Source organism: Lepisosteus oculatus, chromosome 4, assembly GCF_040954835.1.
Source record: "Lepisosteus oculatus isolate fLepOcu1 chromosome 4, fLepOcu1.hap2, whole genome shotgun sequence".
Lineage (NCBI taxonomy): Eukaryota > Metazoa > Chordata > Actinopteri > Semionotiformes > Lepisosteidae > Lepisosteus > Lepisosteus oculatus.
The window spans coordinates 50,490,369-50,508,046 of record NC_090699.1 but is presented as its reverse complement, the minus strand read 5'-3'; the positions used below and the strand labels follow the sequence as shown (position 1 = coordinate 50,508,046).

At 36.1% G+C, this 17,678-nt stretch overlaps 1 protein-coding gene across 3 annotated transcripts in view; it reads right to left on the bottom strand.

The window, feature by feature from the left end:
- Window positions 1-16,531, bottom strand: part of mitfa (melanocyte inducing transcription factor a) — a 70,911-nt gene extending 54,380 nt beyond the window's left edge. For 2 of the 3 annotated variants that reach the window (XM_015347209.2, XM_015347210.2), the window contains exon 1: window positions 16,324-16,531. In XM_015347209.2, the coding sequence (XP_015202695.2) occupies window positions 16,324-16,427 (104 nt within the window). In that variant the 5' untranslated portion in view covers window positions 16,428-16,531. The remainder of the gene's footprint in view (window positions 1-16,323) is intronic. The other variant, XM_015347212.2, reaches the window with a different exon arrangement.
- Between the last annotated feature and the right edge of the window lie 1,147 nt (window positions 16,532-17,678).

Sequence of the window (17,678 nt, the reverse complement as noted above, 5' to 3'; positions counted from 1 at the left end):
TCACATCAGATGTAATTCACTGGTATCTACAACTCGTTCTATACCAGCTGCTGTTGGCTGAGTGGTCCCTAGACATCTGTGAACATCTAGTGGAAGCAGTATAGCAATGTGTTTCAGCTGTAATCACTGCCTGGAGTGGAAAGACCTATTGTGTTTGAAAACTGTTTGGTAAGGCAGTGAGCTTATATACTGTATATGTAGTATAGGTCATGTCAGGGATGATGTAGGTAGCAACAAACAGAGAAAACGAATGTGGTTGATGATTACATAGTATATATAGATTATACATACACACTGCTGCTTGGACATTTTGCATTCTTGAACTCTTTTCACTAAACATTTTCCTTTTCTGCGCAGAAGCATAATTCTGTGGTGGTCATCTATTAATATTAAACAGTAGCTTTGTTGTTTTAAGCTCACAGAGAGTCCTGATGTATCTATTTTTTCTCATAAAAAGTACACTTTAAGCTTTATGAATCTATACAGAGTAATTAATTACTTTACACCTCATTTTAGCTTCTTCTCATCCAAGATAAGCTGTATTAACGATAGTCTAATAGTAATATCTGGGGATGTATTTGATAAACTGTCAATGCTTATAATGTACATACTGTATATTGAAATGCTAGATTGTGCCTATAATGTTTAAGACATTTACAGAGCAGTATACAGTATACAACTAAATAGTACACATACACTGAAAGCTACTGTATAAAACAACTATCTGTTATCTAAAAAAACTGAACACAAGCATAGCATTGACTGGCATTTTATCTTTATCTTTTACATTGAGGCTCTGAATGATTCTATGTAAAGTTTACTTTACTTATTATTTAATTAGATGTTGCTTTTTAAGGAGGAATCCCAACAGAAAATAAATAAACTTGCAGAGTGAATTGAGGGTCTCTTACATTTTTCCTATAACTTCAATTAAATAACTGAACCAGGCCTCTACTGTCTACACTTAAATGTTAATGTAAAATGTTTAAGGGGACATTTCAGATGGAAATTACCTCTAAAGGTCTGTGACACATGGGAGGTCTAAAAAGTTAATATGTAAGAACACCTTAAGAAGTGCTGGGAGCTGAATGTCAAAACTTTTATCGGTTTCCACTTAAAATCAATTATCCTCTGAAACACAATAATCCTGATCCTTCTTAGCTGCATGTCTGGATTTTCTGTGATGAGCTAAGCAAAACAAATGTGGAACCAAAGGAGTACAAATCCATAAAGAATGACCATAACAAACAGCCTTAAATGCCCTTTGAAGACTCTAGAAATCGGAAAAAAAATCTCAGTCACCAAATTTCTAAAGTTATAGCGACAACTTCAATGAAACAAAAGAAGACTTGTTCCTTAAACTCATCTCCTGGACCATTTCATTTCCAGCGTTACAGAAGATGACATCAATAGAACATAAAGGTCAAGTCATGAAATTCATATTGAACACTACCCTGACAACAAGAAAATTTTAATGAGCGCTAAATGTAGTGGTTTTACATTAATTTATGGAATAGAGGACTTGATTGAGAGTGAGATCTATAAAGCAAAAAAACAAGTGTACAACAACTGAACAACTGTCCATTACCTTGGAGTATTATGAATACACATTATTTCTCTAATTGCAAAAGGAAACGGCTCTCCATTTCATTAACTGTATGAAATTGTTTCTGGAAACACTCATGCTGCAGTTGCTAACATTGTTAATACTGTATGTCAATGTGGGTTTTAATTCTTACTGATGCTGTGACTTGCACGTCAAAATTGATATGAGTAGAAGATAAAGATATTCTGTCCTATATTAAAAATATTGGTATTTTTTCATCATACAACATAAGAAAAACACCCTATCCGCCTATACAGTACCACCATCTTCAGCAATTTTTCTCTAAGACCAGTTCAGAACAAGATGAAAGCATTTTACAAGCCACTTGGATGTGATTTTGCAAATCACAAGCAAAAACCTTTACCTACTTACTTATTAAGCCATGTTTCACTCTTACTCATTTAATTCTAACCTTTCAAATGCTTTCAAAACACCAGAAAACAAAACATTAGAGAAATCAAAAACATTTTTTGCTCAATGTACAGTGATCTTTCCTTCAACTGTACAGAAAAACTGAGGTTAAATAAAAACCATCAGTCGATGGACTGACTCACTGTTAGTTACATATGAGCAGGATATTTCAAAAGAGTTACGGGTAACATCTGTTCTCTCTCCGGTTAGAATTAAACCACAGCAATGCCCATGAATCAACTTCCCATGTTGCTGTAGCACCTCTACTAAAAGATGATCAGTCCCATAGCAGGCCCATAACCACATACTGTATCTGAGGAGATGCTTACTAGTTTTTCCAATGTGATGTGCTGCTCCTTTTAAAAGAACAAGACATTCTTTGTAAAAGCAAATGAGCCAACTTGCCTTTCTCTGGAGGTGAAAGGTCAGGTGCAGAGATCCAGTATTATTAATTACTGGAATATGAAATTTGACACGCAAAGCACTTCTTCAGAAATCAATGCCACTAAGACCTTTACAGTCATTATAGATTATATGCAAGTATCCCTGATCTCTTTTGCTGTGCACATCACACTGAAGCAGAAACCCTTTGGTGTTACACTCAGTGGGCTAGAACTTCAAACTCCACTGCCATGAAGAACACACATTTCAAATTATAGAAGTCTTTACATGATTGGTTTTGACAAGGATGTTTCTGTTAGGCACAAACCAACAGACATTTACACCTTACATCTTTCAATACAACCATAAAATTCAAAAGCCATTCCTTTTTTAATAAAGGAAGTGAAGCAAGAACAGGTGGACATTTGGGACACAAACACTGAATATAAGGTTTGAAAAGGAATTCATAACTTTGTATGTTTATGAAACTAGTGACCCCTGATTAAAAATGATGCACTGCATTTTCTTTTTTGGAACCACATATTGTCCTCAGCTATATGAAGGATTTCAGTAAGCAGTTTCTTGTTTCAGTACAAACAGAGTTAATAGCATCAAACTGCAATGCTATTCTCCTCTGGATTCTCACTTCCTTTGCTAAATTTATAATCCTAATTTACACTGAATATATGACTCTTGCATTAAACAGTTTCTCAGACTTCAAAATCAACCCTGTCTGTATTCCTCTAGGTCTAGCTGGGTGATTCAAATCTCTGAAGGCTGGAGAATGTGAGTGTTACAAACTTACAAAAAAGTTTTTTTTTCTGTGAGATCTGTGAAGAACATGCAAGTAATGCTTCTAACTTTTACCTTGTGTGTGCTTCACAGATCACTTTTCTATATTTTTAACACCCAAGAAGTGTTCTAGTTCATAACTGAAACATGATTTTTAAAGACAGTTAAGGAAAGAAAATATAAGTAGAGAATAGTATGGACTTGTTAAAAAGACCTACTTTTTCCTTAAAAATAAACTTCATGTACATACCATAAGACTGTGTTATAATGTTATGCAAATATGGACAAGGTGTGACTTGTTCTTAATTGCCTAAAGGTTAATCAAGAATCCATGAGGCACAGGAACACATATATACATAATATATACTGTTGCTACTGCCTTAAATAATAATATATAAGTACTTAAACATATTTTAAACGAATGCATTTCTTCTAAATTATGTTTTATTCTATTCTAGGTATGTTTACCTGTCAATGGGTTGTTATCACATTATCACATTATTTAAAATATGGAACTTATCTTACATAAGGCTCGATGTGGAGGGCTTATTCATATTACAATGAAATAAGAAGTTATTTGAGAAATGTTCATTTAGATTCAAGACACATGACTTTCAGGAATACTTTCAATAAAAAAAAGGATAAGAGAAAAAGATATCATAATGAGTGTTTTTTTCAATACCAGTTTAATTTCATTTCCGGGTCTACAATTTGGCAGAGAGGAACATTTTGTCTGGCTGGTGTGATATAAACTATTTGCAGGTACTGTACATTTTAGTGGCACTAGTTACAACAACCAGAGTCCCTGAGCACCAAGGTACAGTACTTGTACCAGCTGTGCAACTGGCAGTACAACTAAATTACTGTAGGGAAGGAAATGTCTCTGGGAATTTGCATTCATTTAGCCACACAATCAAACCAAAGGCATCTTCCAACTACAAAAGGTACTAAAAAGGTTAAAGATATATATATACTGTATAGATAAGATAAGATCACTTTATTAGCCATATACAATTTCTTGCATTAGGAATTCATTTTTGCGCATACCCCAGTTTGCTCCCCATGAGACACAGACACACAGACAGGGAGAGAAGCTTGGGGTCAGAGCGCAGGGTCAGCCATTGTACAGCGCCCCTGGAGCAGTTGGGGTTAAGGGCCTTGCTCAGGGGCCCAACGGAGGATTCTTCTGCTGGCTGCGGGATTTGAACCTTCCAGGCACAGGCGCAGATCCTTAGCCACAGAGCCACCGCTCCACCCTTTTCGTAAAATATATATAAACATAAATATAAATTGTATATATATAAGTCATGTGACTCCAAAATAGAAAAGATCATTGTTAATGTGACTCCCATGATATGTACAATGATCTGATTAGCATAAACGTTTTATAAATGTAAGAACAAGCCTGCTATTGAATTTGTTCAATCAGACACTACTGAGATTCTTGGTAAAGCTGTCACAGAGTATTAGTAACACATTGTAATCATTTACTGGGTTATTTTACAAACCACTATACTTGAATTAGCAAATTTAAGAAAAGTACATTCAAAAGGAATCAACCAGACCAGAACACAGTTTTCTCATTAGAACTGGCAAAAAATGCAGGATTTAATTTACTATGAAACTGTCGCAACTAAAGTGAAGGGCAATGCAAAATCATACCTGAATATACAGCACTGTCAGCAGTAATTCAAGCTTCTGGTTTGAACAATGGTTCAGGATTTTTTTTTCTGTTTGGTAGGAGAAAGTTCTATGATTTGAAAACAATCATTTTTAAGACAGCTTTTTGGACAAGTACTAACATTTTGGACAGCAAGAAATCAAAATTAATTCTCAAAATGAATATACGGAGGAACAGACTATACACTAAGCCTGATGAAGGCTTATGCTACTTACTTTATGCTGACAAAGGCAAAGTACTGTAGGCTCCTCCATTTATGTGGTATGTTCAACTCATCAGCAGCTGATAGTAGGTGCCTTGAAGATACCTAAGTGTGAGGAACTGTAACATGCAGAGGTGACACCTGCAGCAGTCCTGTGTTTTAATGCAGTTTCTGTGTGCTGCTAGCAATTGTGGTAGTAGCCAAATATGGCTGACTTACTATTTCTACAATACTCTGAATTAAGTAAAGAATTAATTACAGTAGGGTCTCAACATCTACAAATTTAACATTTGCAAGTTTACATATTCACGATCCTACCTGGCCAACGAGGTCTTATGATAGAAGTAAGAGCAGAGTGCGCTGAAACTGAGCCAAAGGGTGATAAGGGCAGCATTTCAACTTTAAAATTAGCTGCGCTACAGAGTAGGATCGTAAGACGAATCTAGCTGGTGAGTGAGCCTCTCCCTGACCAAGTACCCACTACCCAGCATCCACATCCCAACTGCTTCTTGTTATGTATTGTAACATATGCTCCCGGTTCTGTGTCAGCATAGGGAATGACAGGCTGGAGACGACTTTACAGGCTCACTGACAGTTTTATTGCCCTGGCCATGCTACTCATGGAGCTGGGAAGATAGAAAGTGCAGGCATCTGCTGGTTGCAGAGGAGGAATTCACATTGTTTATTTTAGCTTACTAAGGTTACTGCTTAGATTACCACAAGTATGTAATTATTATCATTTAATTTAGATGACCCATATTATTTTAATGAATTTAAGGCCAATGCATTGGTACTTTAAATGTCATATAAGGGAGGGTTACTATATATATTATATACTGTAGCACATCATTGACCGTATTGGGTGGACTTAGTTATACTGTATGCAAATCTGGCTATTCACAAAAGTTCTCTGCACCAAACCCATTTGAATATCAAGACCCTACTGTATTTACCCAATCAGTTAAGAATTACCGGTTGTTTTACTATCTGGTCTATGCCTCCAACTCACGTTCCACACAGAGACAGTAAGGATCGACAGACATCCTCCTCAACTTGCTCATCTGTAAGAGACACGTTTTTTGACAGGCTGCATGCTCCTTGCAGAATGGAGGAGATGAGATGCCCATCTCGAACTGTGATCACCATACCCAGGGGGCCAAAGGAATGTCTGTTTTGCCAAAAGGTGAGAGGGCCTAACCAACTAATACCCAACCTATCCTTTTGCCACTTTGGCAATGATAGCCATACAAGTCAATAGCACGAGTCCGATTAAAACTGGTCAGGATCTTATGCGTCAATCTGTTTAAATGCCTACACTGGTTGAGCCACTTTCGAAGAAGCTTTAACCCATATATAAAGTTGTGAAATCTCCATTATTCACTTAAACACACTTTCATCATTATTGCTGCCAGAACTACTTTCGAAGAGTGTTTTATTTGAATGTTACTGTGATAGTCTCTTGATGTTTACTGTAATATGCTTTTCATATTTCTCATTAAATGTCTGATGCTATTTAATATTTTAGTAGGAAGTAATTTTTTTAAAATAAAATCATTAGAAACATTAGAAAAAAAACTGCATAAAACTATACCACAGTAAACTTAGGGCCTTATATATTTAATAAAGTGCACTTTGCATTACAAATTTATCTTCTTAACCTATCAAAAAGTATCTTCCAATCATGAAGACAGTTAGCCCAACTTTCAAATTCATCTCATTACTATAAACTTTCATTTCAAGACGGATTGTATTATTTGTGTCAAAAGGAACATGGGGTAAAGAAAAATTGATTATGATAAACTAGAAATGAAAATGTTAAAAAAAACAAGAACATGAAATGCTGACAGATGTTTGTTCACTGTATGTTTGTAAGAGACTGAAATTTACTTTCACTTAGGAACTATGATAATAAATGTAATGAATCCTGTTATGATTATGATCTGAACTTAAAAATTATATCCTTAATTGCAATTAAATAATTGACAATAATCAATTATTTATAATATGTTTCAGATGATCACACTGACATCTTAGTATTTCACATGGGGCTCTTCAGGGATGAGGTTATAAATAATCGCTTTCTACAGTATTTGACTGATGTGTGTCGAAACACAGTGTTGAAACACAAAATCTTTCAACTGTCTATTGCGTTCACACTTTGTTATTGTGGTGACAATTTAGAATGGGCACAAATACAAAAATAACCTTAATAATACCTGAAAGAGCATACGCCTTTGCTTACGCCCTCACACCTGAACGGCCGAAACATTGTGTTCTCTTTCTTCTTTTTTTCAGCATGGAATAAACCTATTTCTTGTGCCTTTGCTTAGTCATTCTGTACTTAGTATATGTTGAGAGATTGTAGAACTGCCTGATTAAATTATTAACTGAAAAAACAGTCTATATGCTGACAGACTTGGTCTCACTTCCCTTCTTTGGTTTAAAGACAAGTAAGCATGACTCCCTTTTCCTTCTTTCTCTTTACCCCTCTTTCTCTTCCCTCTAAGCAAAGGGAAGAACTTGAAACAGTTCTGAAAGCTATCTACATACAGCTCAGGCAATACAAATAGATATGGCACATTCACTGGCCAGTACATCAGTAACCCCCACTCAAGAGGAAAGACTCTCTCCATGCAGGCAAAGTATGGCAAATGTGAGGAACAATCCCCTGATTACATTCCATCTGAAAGCTGCTGGAAAGTGTTGGTCAGTTCCAGACACCACAATCCTCATCATAACTTCACCACAGAACGATATAACTAGAATTGTCATTTGGATATAAACATTTCAAGATCTTGTTTACACAAGCCACAGAAAAAATAGTTTTCTGCATGGAGCAAAAAAATTGTATAATATTTGGCAGGGGTCCTGATATCTTGACCAGCGAGTATACATTGGAAGATGTAAGTTTTGTCATCACTCATTTGAGACAATGTATTTCACTAATCCATTAATAATTAAACGGTTTTAACTCCATTTACTTTTAAATGATTGTTTCTTACTGGCAATGTAGAAATCTGTGGAGTTGCAGACGCAAGTATTATCCCAGACTCATGTAATTGATCTGGAATCTTCACTGCTACTTGCTAAAATGTTCAATACAAAACCACCCGCTAGAATCAATGTGTAATACATTTGAGAAAACTATTGTTAATAATTATCATTCTACGTGAAATCAATCACAAAAAGGCCATTTTAATGTGACCTCCTTTGATTTTAATTACATTTTGTAGATATGTTTGCCCTGGGAGAAAGTATCATAATGTAAAGCATAATTTGCGTGAGCTCCTCTTCTTAACAAACTGTCAAAGATTTATTATGGACCCCATCTAACATTTGGGGTCATAATACCGCAGAGATAATTGACTAAAACATGTAGATTTGGTGTCACTATAAAACTCTCAGCTGGAGCTATACTATAATTTTATATACTGTTCTATAAAATCTACATAAATGTTGTTTCTGATTCTGTTTGATTTTGTGACTTTTTACAACACTCCACTTAAAATGCAAATCATTGCATTTTCTTCATTTCTTTTATACATATATTGTTGAGTACAACATTTACATTTCTTACAAGCTTCAATTTGGTGCCTCCAACAGGTTGTGGCACAGTGCAGAAACTCAGGTGAATCCTATGAATGAAGTGATTACACAATTATTACAATTTAAAAAGGTATTATTTGTAAAAAGGTAATGCTGCTAATTACTAGCTGTAACAAACTGCAGCAGCTACAGCAGATTTGTGTTAATTAACTTAAGTGTCCCGCAAACACAAGTAACTGAATCTTGCAAAATAAAATAAAATATCACAAATATAGTTAGGCACTTGCTTAAACTTGGCGCATTTAAAAAAAAAAATTAAAAGCTGTGACAATAAGGAAGCTTTGAACAGACAGGCGTATTCCTTCTCTTATCTAATGTGTTCCACACCTCATAATGAATGTCTCTCAGGAATGTCTGAAAAACGTTAGGATGATGATTTCAAAATTGTGAGGTGGAATCAGTGCAATATGGGAAGTGAACAACTGACAGACTCACCCAATGTTGAACCTTATCTGTTCACAGAAACACAAAGATGCAGACTGTATATTATCAACAACTGAGGGATCAACTCCTACAAGATATGAATTCCTAGCTGTTGGTGAAATTAACGAAAACCTCACTTGCATTATGCAGAATGAAGCACAGTCATAACATTGAAAACATATGTTTTCTTTTGTTTGCTACTGGCTAGTAAAAGATAGGAATTCTCATTTAATCTTTTTTGTTACAATATGAGAATGCTTATCAGACTTATGAGGCTGCCCCTCTTCATCTTTTTCAAAACAAGCTTGTATGTTTCTTGTAGAGAAATCTTAGGAGGTTCCAGACAATAATTTACTTTTTATCTGGTTGGCCACTATAAAAAGTACAAACCACCTTCTCAACATTTGCCATCACTTAGAAGTACTAAAACCCTTTGGTACTTCTCATACCATGACCAAATTCAGAATTCAGGACAGCTGCACAAGTCTGCAAGAGAGTCCTTGCTCGTGAAATGGAATATTTCACAAGAGCACCACTGCAAGATGAACAGAAGCTATCCTGAAAGGTAAAAACAGGTAAGAGGCCATGTGCCTCTCCCTGTCAGTGTCCAAAGCTTTGTATGAGAATCATTCCAGTCAACTTCATGAAGAGTAGAATCAGTCACAGCCGAACATGAAGTCCAATTCCGACTTCTTACATATTAGAGGACCAGTAGAACCCTTTCTTTTCCCACACCACCCAGATCCACTTATTACAGACCCTGGAGATGAACTGATATCAACTGAACTGTACTACAGGGAGGACACTCTGTGTACCAAGCAGATGGACAGAGCCTTGAGTCCATGGCCACAAAGGAAAAGAGCATCTTCTGCTGTTCTTAGATGTGGGACAGTGTCACATATTAAGATAATCACCTAAAAGTCAAATCTACTTTATGGACAATTATGACAATTATACAGGAAGTTACTAACAAGTAAAGGTTTCTAACAGGTCAGACTAGTACTCCTAATGAAAGTTCTGCAAAATTCTATCCAAACCAAAGGAGGTCAAGGATGCTTGTAATTGGTTTCATAAAGAATGGACAGTTTCCTAGAGTTTAATAAGAACTAAATTAGCGAAGAACAGTTTCAAGATAAGAGTGCCAATAATGTTTATAGAAGCAGACATTATTGGCACAAGAATGTCAGAAAGCACAACAGGGTTAAAAAAAAAAGGAGATCTGAAGTGGTCTGAATTTAGGAGCCTTTTGCAAGCAGAGCCTTGTTCTTCTGTGAAGCCTTCTTCATGAACCTCCAGAGCCAAAACGTGTTTCTTTTCTTATCTTCTCAGCAAGGAATAAACCTTTACTTGTTTCTTTGCAGTCTATGCATGCTGACAAGGCTACTGTACCTACTTGAACTTCATGTCCTTAGAATGCCCAGCTGCTGTTCAGTTTGATAATGCAGGTTACTAGAATGTTCTAATTGCAATTACTTAGGTTAATTGCAAAATTGTTTACATATGTTGCAATTATGTTATTAATAATAAATATATTAATCTCTCTCATATCTTTCCTGTCCACAACATTTGAATGTGCTGTATTTAACCAACTCTCCAAATTCGTCTTATAAAACCTCCTTAATTCAAATCAGTCCAGCTTCAAAGCAGGACAGTCTACAGAGATTGCTCTCCTGTCAATTTCTGAAGCTTTATACTCTGAGCTGCTCTCTTCTGTTATGAAACTTCTCAGTCTCTCTTCAGTATTTGATACTGTAAATCACCAGATCCTCCTCAACACTCTTGTCAACCCTGGCATTACTGGCACTACTCTCAGCATATTATCTCAAAGGAAGATCCTACAAAGTGCCAAGGAGAGGTTTGGCTTCTGCATCAGAGCTTGTAAACAGGAGTCCCTCAGGGTCTTTCTCTTCTTCTCTCACAAAGGTTCCTGTATCACTGCACACTGTTGATAACCAATTCTACCTCCCCTTATACAATTAGTATACAGGTCTACCTAACACGTCATAGCATGACTGTGATGATCTTTTTTCAGCAACCACCATCTCTAGCTCAATCTCTCCAACACTAAGCTAACACACATCACAGCCAAGTGGGAATGCCAAGAACTTTGGTGCTGTCATTTACAACAACCTCACATTCACACACTACACCTCATCTGTGACTTTCTGAAACTCCTTAGTACTGTACACCATCTAGCACGTCATCCTGCAATTACTATGTCTTGTGGTTTTATTGTTGTTTCATGGTACTATCATACGTACCCTTTGCATATTTGCTTAACTGGATACAATTATAACTTGCATTGGATAAAAGCATCTACTGAATGAATAAATCCATCCATCCATTTTCTAAACTGCTTTATCCGGTACAGGGTGATGGGGGAAGCTGGGCCAGCTTATCATGGTAAGCTACGGGTTCAAGGCAGAATAAACCTTGGATGGGATGCCAGGCCACTGCAGAGCATACACAGACACAGATACAAACACACACTCTCACATCAGGGCCAATTTTACAGAAGCCAATTAATTTACCGGTATGTTTTTAGACTATGGGAGGAAACCAGAGCACCCAGAGGAAACGCACACAAACACAGGGAAAATATACAAACTCCACGTAGGTAGCACTGCAGGAAATGAAGCCAGGGCCCCAGCACTGTAAGGCAGTAATGCTAACCACTGTTATAATTAATCTTATAACAGTACTACAGTACACAGTATAAAAATACTGTATATTGTATACGGCATTATACAAGCCACTATAATTAATAAATCAAAAATATAAATATATTTTCAAGGAACACTAATATTTTGAAGGTGGTGAGTACAACACACTGTTGAAATGAAAGGTCACTTAACTATTGTATGTTACAAACATAGGGTTTCTCTTTTGTTTTTGTTTTTGTGCTTACGAAGTTTCCTTACATGTTGCAACAGAAAACAAATTGCAGAGTACCACGAATAACAAATAAAGTATGAGACAAAAATGATAGACACTCCAAAGGAGAACACTATGCTATATTTGGTAACTTTGGAAAAATATTTGGATAGAACATTTTAAGTAGTAAACCATTTAAATTAACTAGATTTAAAAATACTTAGAAGCCAAATGTCAGTTCTCTCTATCATGTGCTTTCTATATCCTAGGAAGCAAATTTACATTTGCTGTCTAGAGTAAATTAGCATCAATAATAAAAAACTGATTTATCAAGCTCAGAACCTATAATTATGTCCTTTGCATTTATTGTTAGGACAATTTGATCCTAGGGTTACTTGAAAGAACCATATTTTCAAATAACATCCAGCAATAATCAAACTTACAGTGATTTCTAAACTAGCAATGATTTTTTTTTGGCTTTCTCGGTTTAATCAGCAAAAACAAAAAGAATAGCGCTGCAAGTGACATCACACACCGCTAGCTTACAGTAAGGTACAATTTACTGTGCATAAGTATAACAGCAAACACCCAGTACCTTGCTACTGTAGCAATACATTGCACTTCTTCTGCTTTTCTCCTGCAAGACAAACTGAGACTAATTAGCTCCAACTTGCTGTTACCCTTCATGTTTTTATGTTGCCATAGAAACTGGGCTTAAAAATTCAAACGCCCCTTTGCCACTGTCACACTGTAATGATTTTTGAGGTCCCACTGTTTTCAGCTGGTTTTGAACTGTAACCAGGATAAGAGCAAATTAATTGTACTCAGCTTCCCAAAGAAATAGTGGCAGTGGTTCAAAAGCTGAGCGCACAAAAATGCCATTCAGTTTTTAACTTAGTAAAGTAATGAAATTTTCTAATGAAGAAATTAGTTTAGAATTATGAATTAAGTTACAAGCTTCACGTTGTGCGTGAGCTCAGCTCCTTTCTCTTTTCCATTTTGTTTTTAATGATAAGAAGGCAAAATGAACTGTGACATCTTGGTTTTAAAAAGTGGAGAGAAAAGTGCAGTGTTACTCCATATATTATGAGAAAATATTGTGTCGATGAGTACAGACCACCAGCACGAACAGGGATCTGAGACACGCTTCTTCTTTTCATGAGTAGTCACTGCTCCTCAGCGATCTGGGTCACATGCTGCATCAGAAGGCTCCACGGCCGAAACGTTGTGTTTTCTTTCTTCTCTTTTCAGCATGGAATAAACCTATTACTTGTTCCTATAATGACATGGACTGGAGCAACAGTGTCTGTTTTATCAATGTAAAAAAAACATTACTCCAATACTCCCAAGTTCTAAGTACTGGCCTTTGTTCCCGTTTTTGTTCTTCAAAGAGACTACAATGACTCTTGCTTTGTGTAGGGTTTTAATCCTTTATGCTAAAGGCCTCTATGGTCTTTTTCTTTGCACTGTCAGAATGCGGCAAAACACATTTTCACTGTGCCCATCCCTTCAGTGTGCAGAATTACAGATCAACTGCCAACCGATCTAGAGCTCTTAGCTGGTATTCGCACTCTAAAAAAAAGGCATGGCTATCGAGACACAGAAGTTTAAAATTAAAAGATGAATCCAAAAGTATTACCAGCATTCTGACCACAAGAAATTAGATTAAATCATTTGAATTAAAAAATGAATCAATTATCAATTCCAAGAACTCTAGTCATGTATGCCGGTGTATTTTTCCTGCACAGAGATGCAATATTCCAGTGCTGCTGTTATGTTATTCACTCTCTCATAGCCTGCTCTGTATTGATAGTTTGCTGGCTTTCCAAAGCCTGGTCTCTCATGGTTTTCAACTATTCTTCTCAGTAAAAGGGTGAAAGGTTACCTCTAGAACAAGGCCCTGACTCAGCTGGCTTTACATTGTTCAGCTGGAAGGAGAAAATGCTTTGGTTGCAACAAGAGCTCAATGCTTCACCTGTCCCAGCCTCTGCTATGAGGATGACAGAAAGCACTATGTATTTGTACAGAGTACAGATTTTTGGAAGCAGCATTTCTTTTTACATGTATCCTGTATTACTTCTAATATTAGGAGGTACATATCCCTAATAAGGTACTGCAGTGACTCTGAAATTACAAATACAACCATTTTTTTGCTTTGTTTTTCCTGTTACTTTTGAAATGTCCCCTAATTACTTGAAAAATGGGAATAGTTTTCTTTTAATGCCTATAGTTTTAATGACAATAAACAGAAAACAGAATTTTGAAAGCAAGTGGAACCGAACCAGAAAATTGCTTTAAAATAGTGTTTCACTTTTTCAAATTATGAAAAACTTTCAAAGGGCTTTTTTTTTGTAGCTCTAGGAAATGATTTAAGTCACTTGTAAGTCATGACATTTGTAAATGTATACTGTATGTAAACTATAAAGTGCAGTAATTAACTTTGAACTATTAAGTAATTAAACTGTAGTTATCTGTCAGCACAAGCATAAGTTAGGAGATATTGCAGAACTTTAGTATTACAATTAAGGTACTTTGCATTTTCAGAAAGAAGCTGTTACTTGAACAGAAAGCAAGACTATTAACTATACTGTACATGGCATAACTATGGATGAATCCTTTTTACTAGAATCTCTTAAGGCAGGTCAACCAGTCTTCAGTTATTTAGAGCACTTCACCTGTATATCGTTTACAAAATAATCCATCCATCTACTTAGATCTTTATCCAGTACAGGATGGCAGAAGACTTGGAGCCTCTCCAGACAAGCATCACAGGGTACACACAGATGCAGACACAGACACGCACACACTTGCACCAGGGCCTATTTTCTTAGAAGCTAATTAACCAACCAGTATGTTTTTGGACTGTGGGAGGAAACTGGAGCACCTGTAGTAAACCCATTTGAACATGGCGAGAACATACAAACTCCCTGCAGAAAGCAGTCCAGGAATTGAACCCAAGGCTGTAAGGCAGCCATGCTAACCAGTGCACCACTGTGCCGTGTTTAATTTCTAAAACAAATAAATATGACGGCTTGTTAAACAAAGTTACCACCCATTTCAGACAACAGTGCAACACTGAATTCTGACACAAAATATTGACTTTAGTTCCGTTAAGCAGAAGAGTAGAATATCTTATGAAACAAAGGACTGAATCCAATGTACAGTAAATAGGAAATATTTTCCTATTCTCACAATACGTTTTGAATGCCTGTACACGGATAGAAGGAATACTTTATTTGAAAAACTAAATAAAACGGTCAGAAAAATATTTAAATCAATTTACATTTTAATTGATTTTATCTATTTAAATGAACCTATCTTTTAAAAAAATCATTGTACCCTTATCTTCTGAAGTGCGATGTTAAAGACTAAAACAAAAACCATCCAAAACACGTCAGCACTCTCAAGTTTCCGACGTGCTCCTTAACGTATGCAATTCAAACTGTCAGGACATTCACCGTACTTACGGTAAAATGAATGTATTATTTTAGATAATTACTAACGAAGACATGGATTCATTAAAATGTCTACCTACAGCAGTTTAACCTATGTCCAAACAAAGAACGATCCCTAACTGCAAAGTCTCTGTTACATAACACGTCATATTAATCTGCAAAATTCTAGGGGAAATTTGCTCTGATGAATTATGATACTCTGTGTTCTTTCGTTTTCCACCGTATTGTTTCTTAAAGCTGCAGACTGATGCATACATTATAGCTCTTTGTTTTCCTTTCTTTAGTTGTTACTTCCTAATTTAAGGATCAATTCCTAATAGCTACTTCTTACTGACAAGACACAAGAAGTATAGAGCATTATTAAATCAATAAATGGATCCACGCTTAACGGTTTCTAGTTATCCCATTTTTGAAGTAAAAATGACTTATCATTAAATATCATTAAATATCTCTACAAGAAATCTAAAAAGCATAATTAAATCTTTAAAGCTTTATCATAACTTAAAATTAACAATATTTATAGAAGATACTGAGGAAGACAATACCCCAAATTAAAGCTTATATCTGTGTAAAAGAAACCCATAGAAAACCGATAGCAAACAAAACCCTCCCAGAAAACTCATGTAGACTGGAAGTAATATGATGACATAGTACTTAGAATATTATCTGTGTGGCAAAAAACGCAGTTAACATATGGAACACATTCATATGGGATTTTTCGGGATATGCAAAATAAGAAAAATACGAACAGTTATAAAAAATTAATGAATACTGCACTGTTACAAATACCGTATCGTCATAATTTTTATTATCATTGTTTTTAGGAGTTTTCGACTCAGGCAATTCCCTGCAAACTGCAAATGAGCTAGTTAACATCACATTACGCACTAACCTGTTTTTCAAAGGCTGGCTTTTCAGCTCGTAATACGTTTTAGGTTCTTCGTGAAATTCTTCACCGACATCGAAATCTGGTACTATCCCCGATTCTGACTGCATTGTGTCCGCTGTCAATGTCACGTTTTAACAAATACAGATGTTAAAAGAAAACGCAATAATGTTATCAGTGTCAAACGCACAGTGCCAGCCGCTGCGGTGGCAAACTGTCACTGTCCTCCCTACGCTTGATGGCGCTAGAATTTGTAGGACATGTAGTTTTTCTGAGTGTCGAATGAAGCATAATCGAATTGGAAGCCACGCTCTTAAGAACTACAAGTCCCAGGCGGCAAAGCTGCAGCGTTGGTCGCCAGCGTATGGTGTTTTCATAGTATGTCAATGTCAGCAGCTTTTCATTGGTCGCAGTAGCTATTGGAATTTCACCGTCTTCATTCCTTGGCCGCGTTCAGACCTTTGGGAAAAGACGTTCTGCAAGTGGAAATTGCTGTGTAATTGTTTATAGCCCCCTATGGAGCATTAGCTCCGGGTAATAAGGGTACAGCTCTTCAGAATCTGAAGTATCGACTGACGATTCTTCTGCGTTCATAAACTACACAGTATCAGTGATGGTGCCAAACGTGCGCATGCAGCCTTTTTTGTGATTCAGATAATTTCGTTGTCAACCCGAACTGTTACTCGGGTACTGTTACGGTAATTAACCCTTGTTGTCTGAGGCTGTCTAATATCGTGTTAGCAAAGATTTTAGCATTTTGCATTAATTCTACCATTTGGCAAATTCAGAAACCCTGCCATGCTATATGTGCTGAAAGTGACAACCCGTGAAACGGTGAAAATCGTCATCGTCATCATAATCGTTCTTATTGGGCTGTTTGTGTGCTTGGACTACCATTAAAGTTCAGTGAAACAGAACTTTCACATTCCAGTTTAAGTAGATTTATTTTCAGTCCTCTGAATCCACTGCTCGAAGTGGGTCATGACCGCAAAACTGCGACTATCCAAAGCTTTAAGAAGTTCTTTATCTTCACAAATAATTATCATCTAATTACTTCATATTATTTTCAGACACATTTCATTTAAAAAAGGTTTCGTGATTATAGGATTGTTACTTATTTCGTTGTGTAGCTGCTGGCGGTGATAATTTTCCAAGTGCAGCAGGAGAAAACAGTATAACCACGTAAATATTACGAATGTAATAATTGAAAAAATAAAAAATAGGATATTTTACAGAAGTTAAAAACTTCAAAAGATAATTGAAATCAAGCAGAATATACTGTACGATTCTCTGGAATAGCTTTCCTTAATGGACTTACTAGTATGATTTAAGTGAGGTCGTACTTTACTTGCATTGAATAA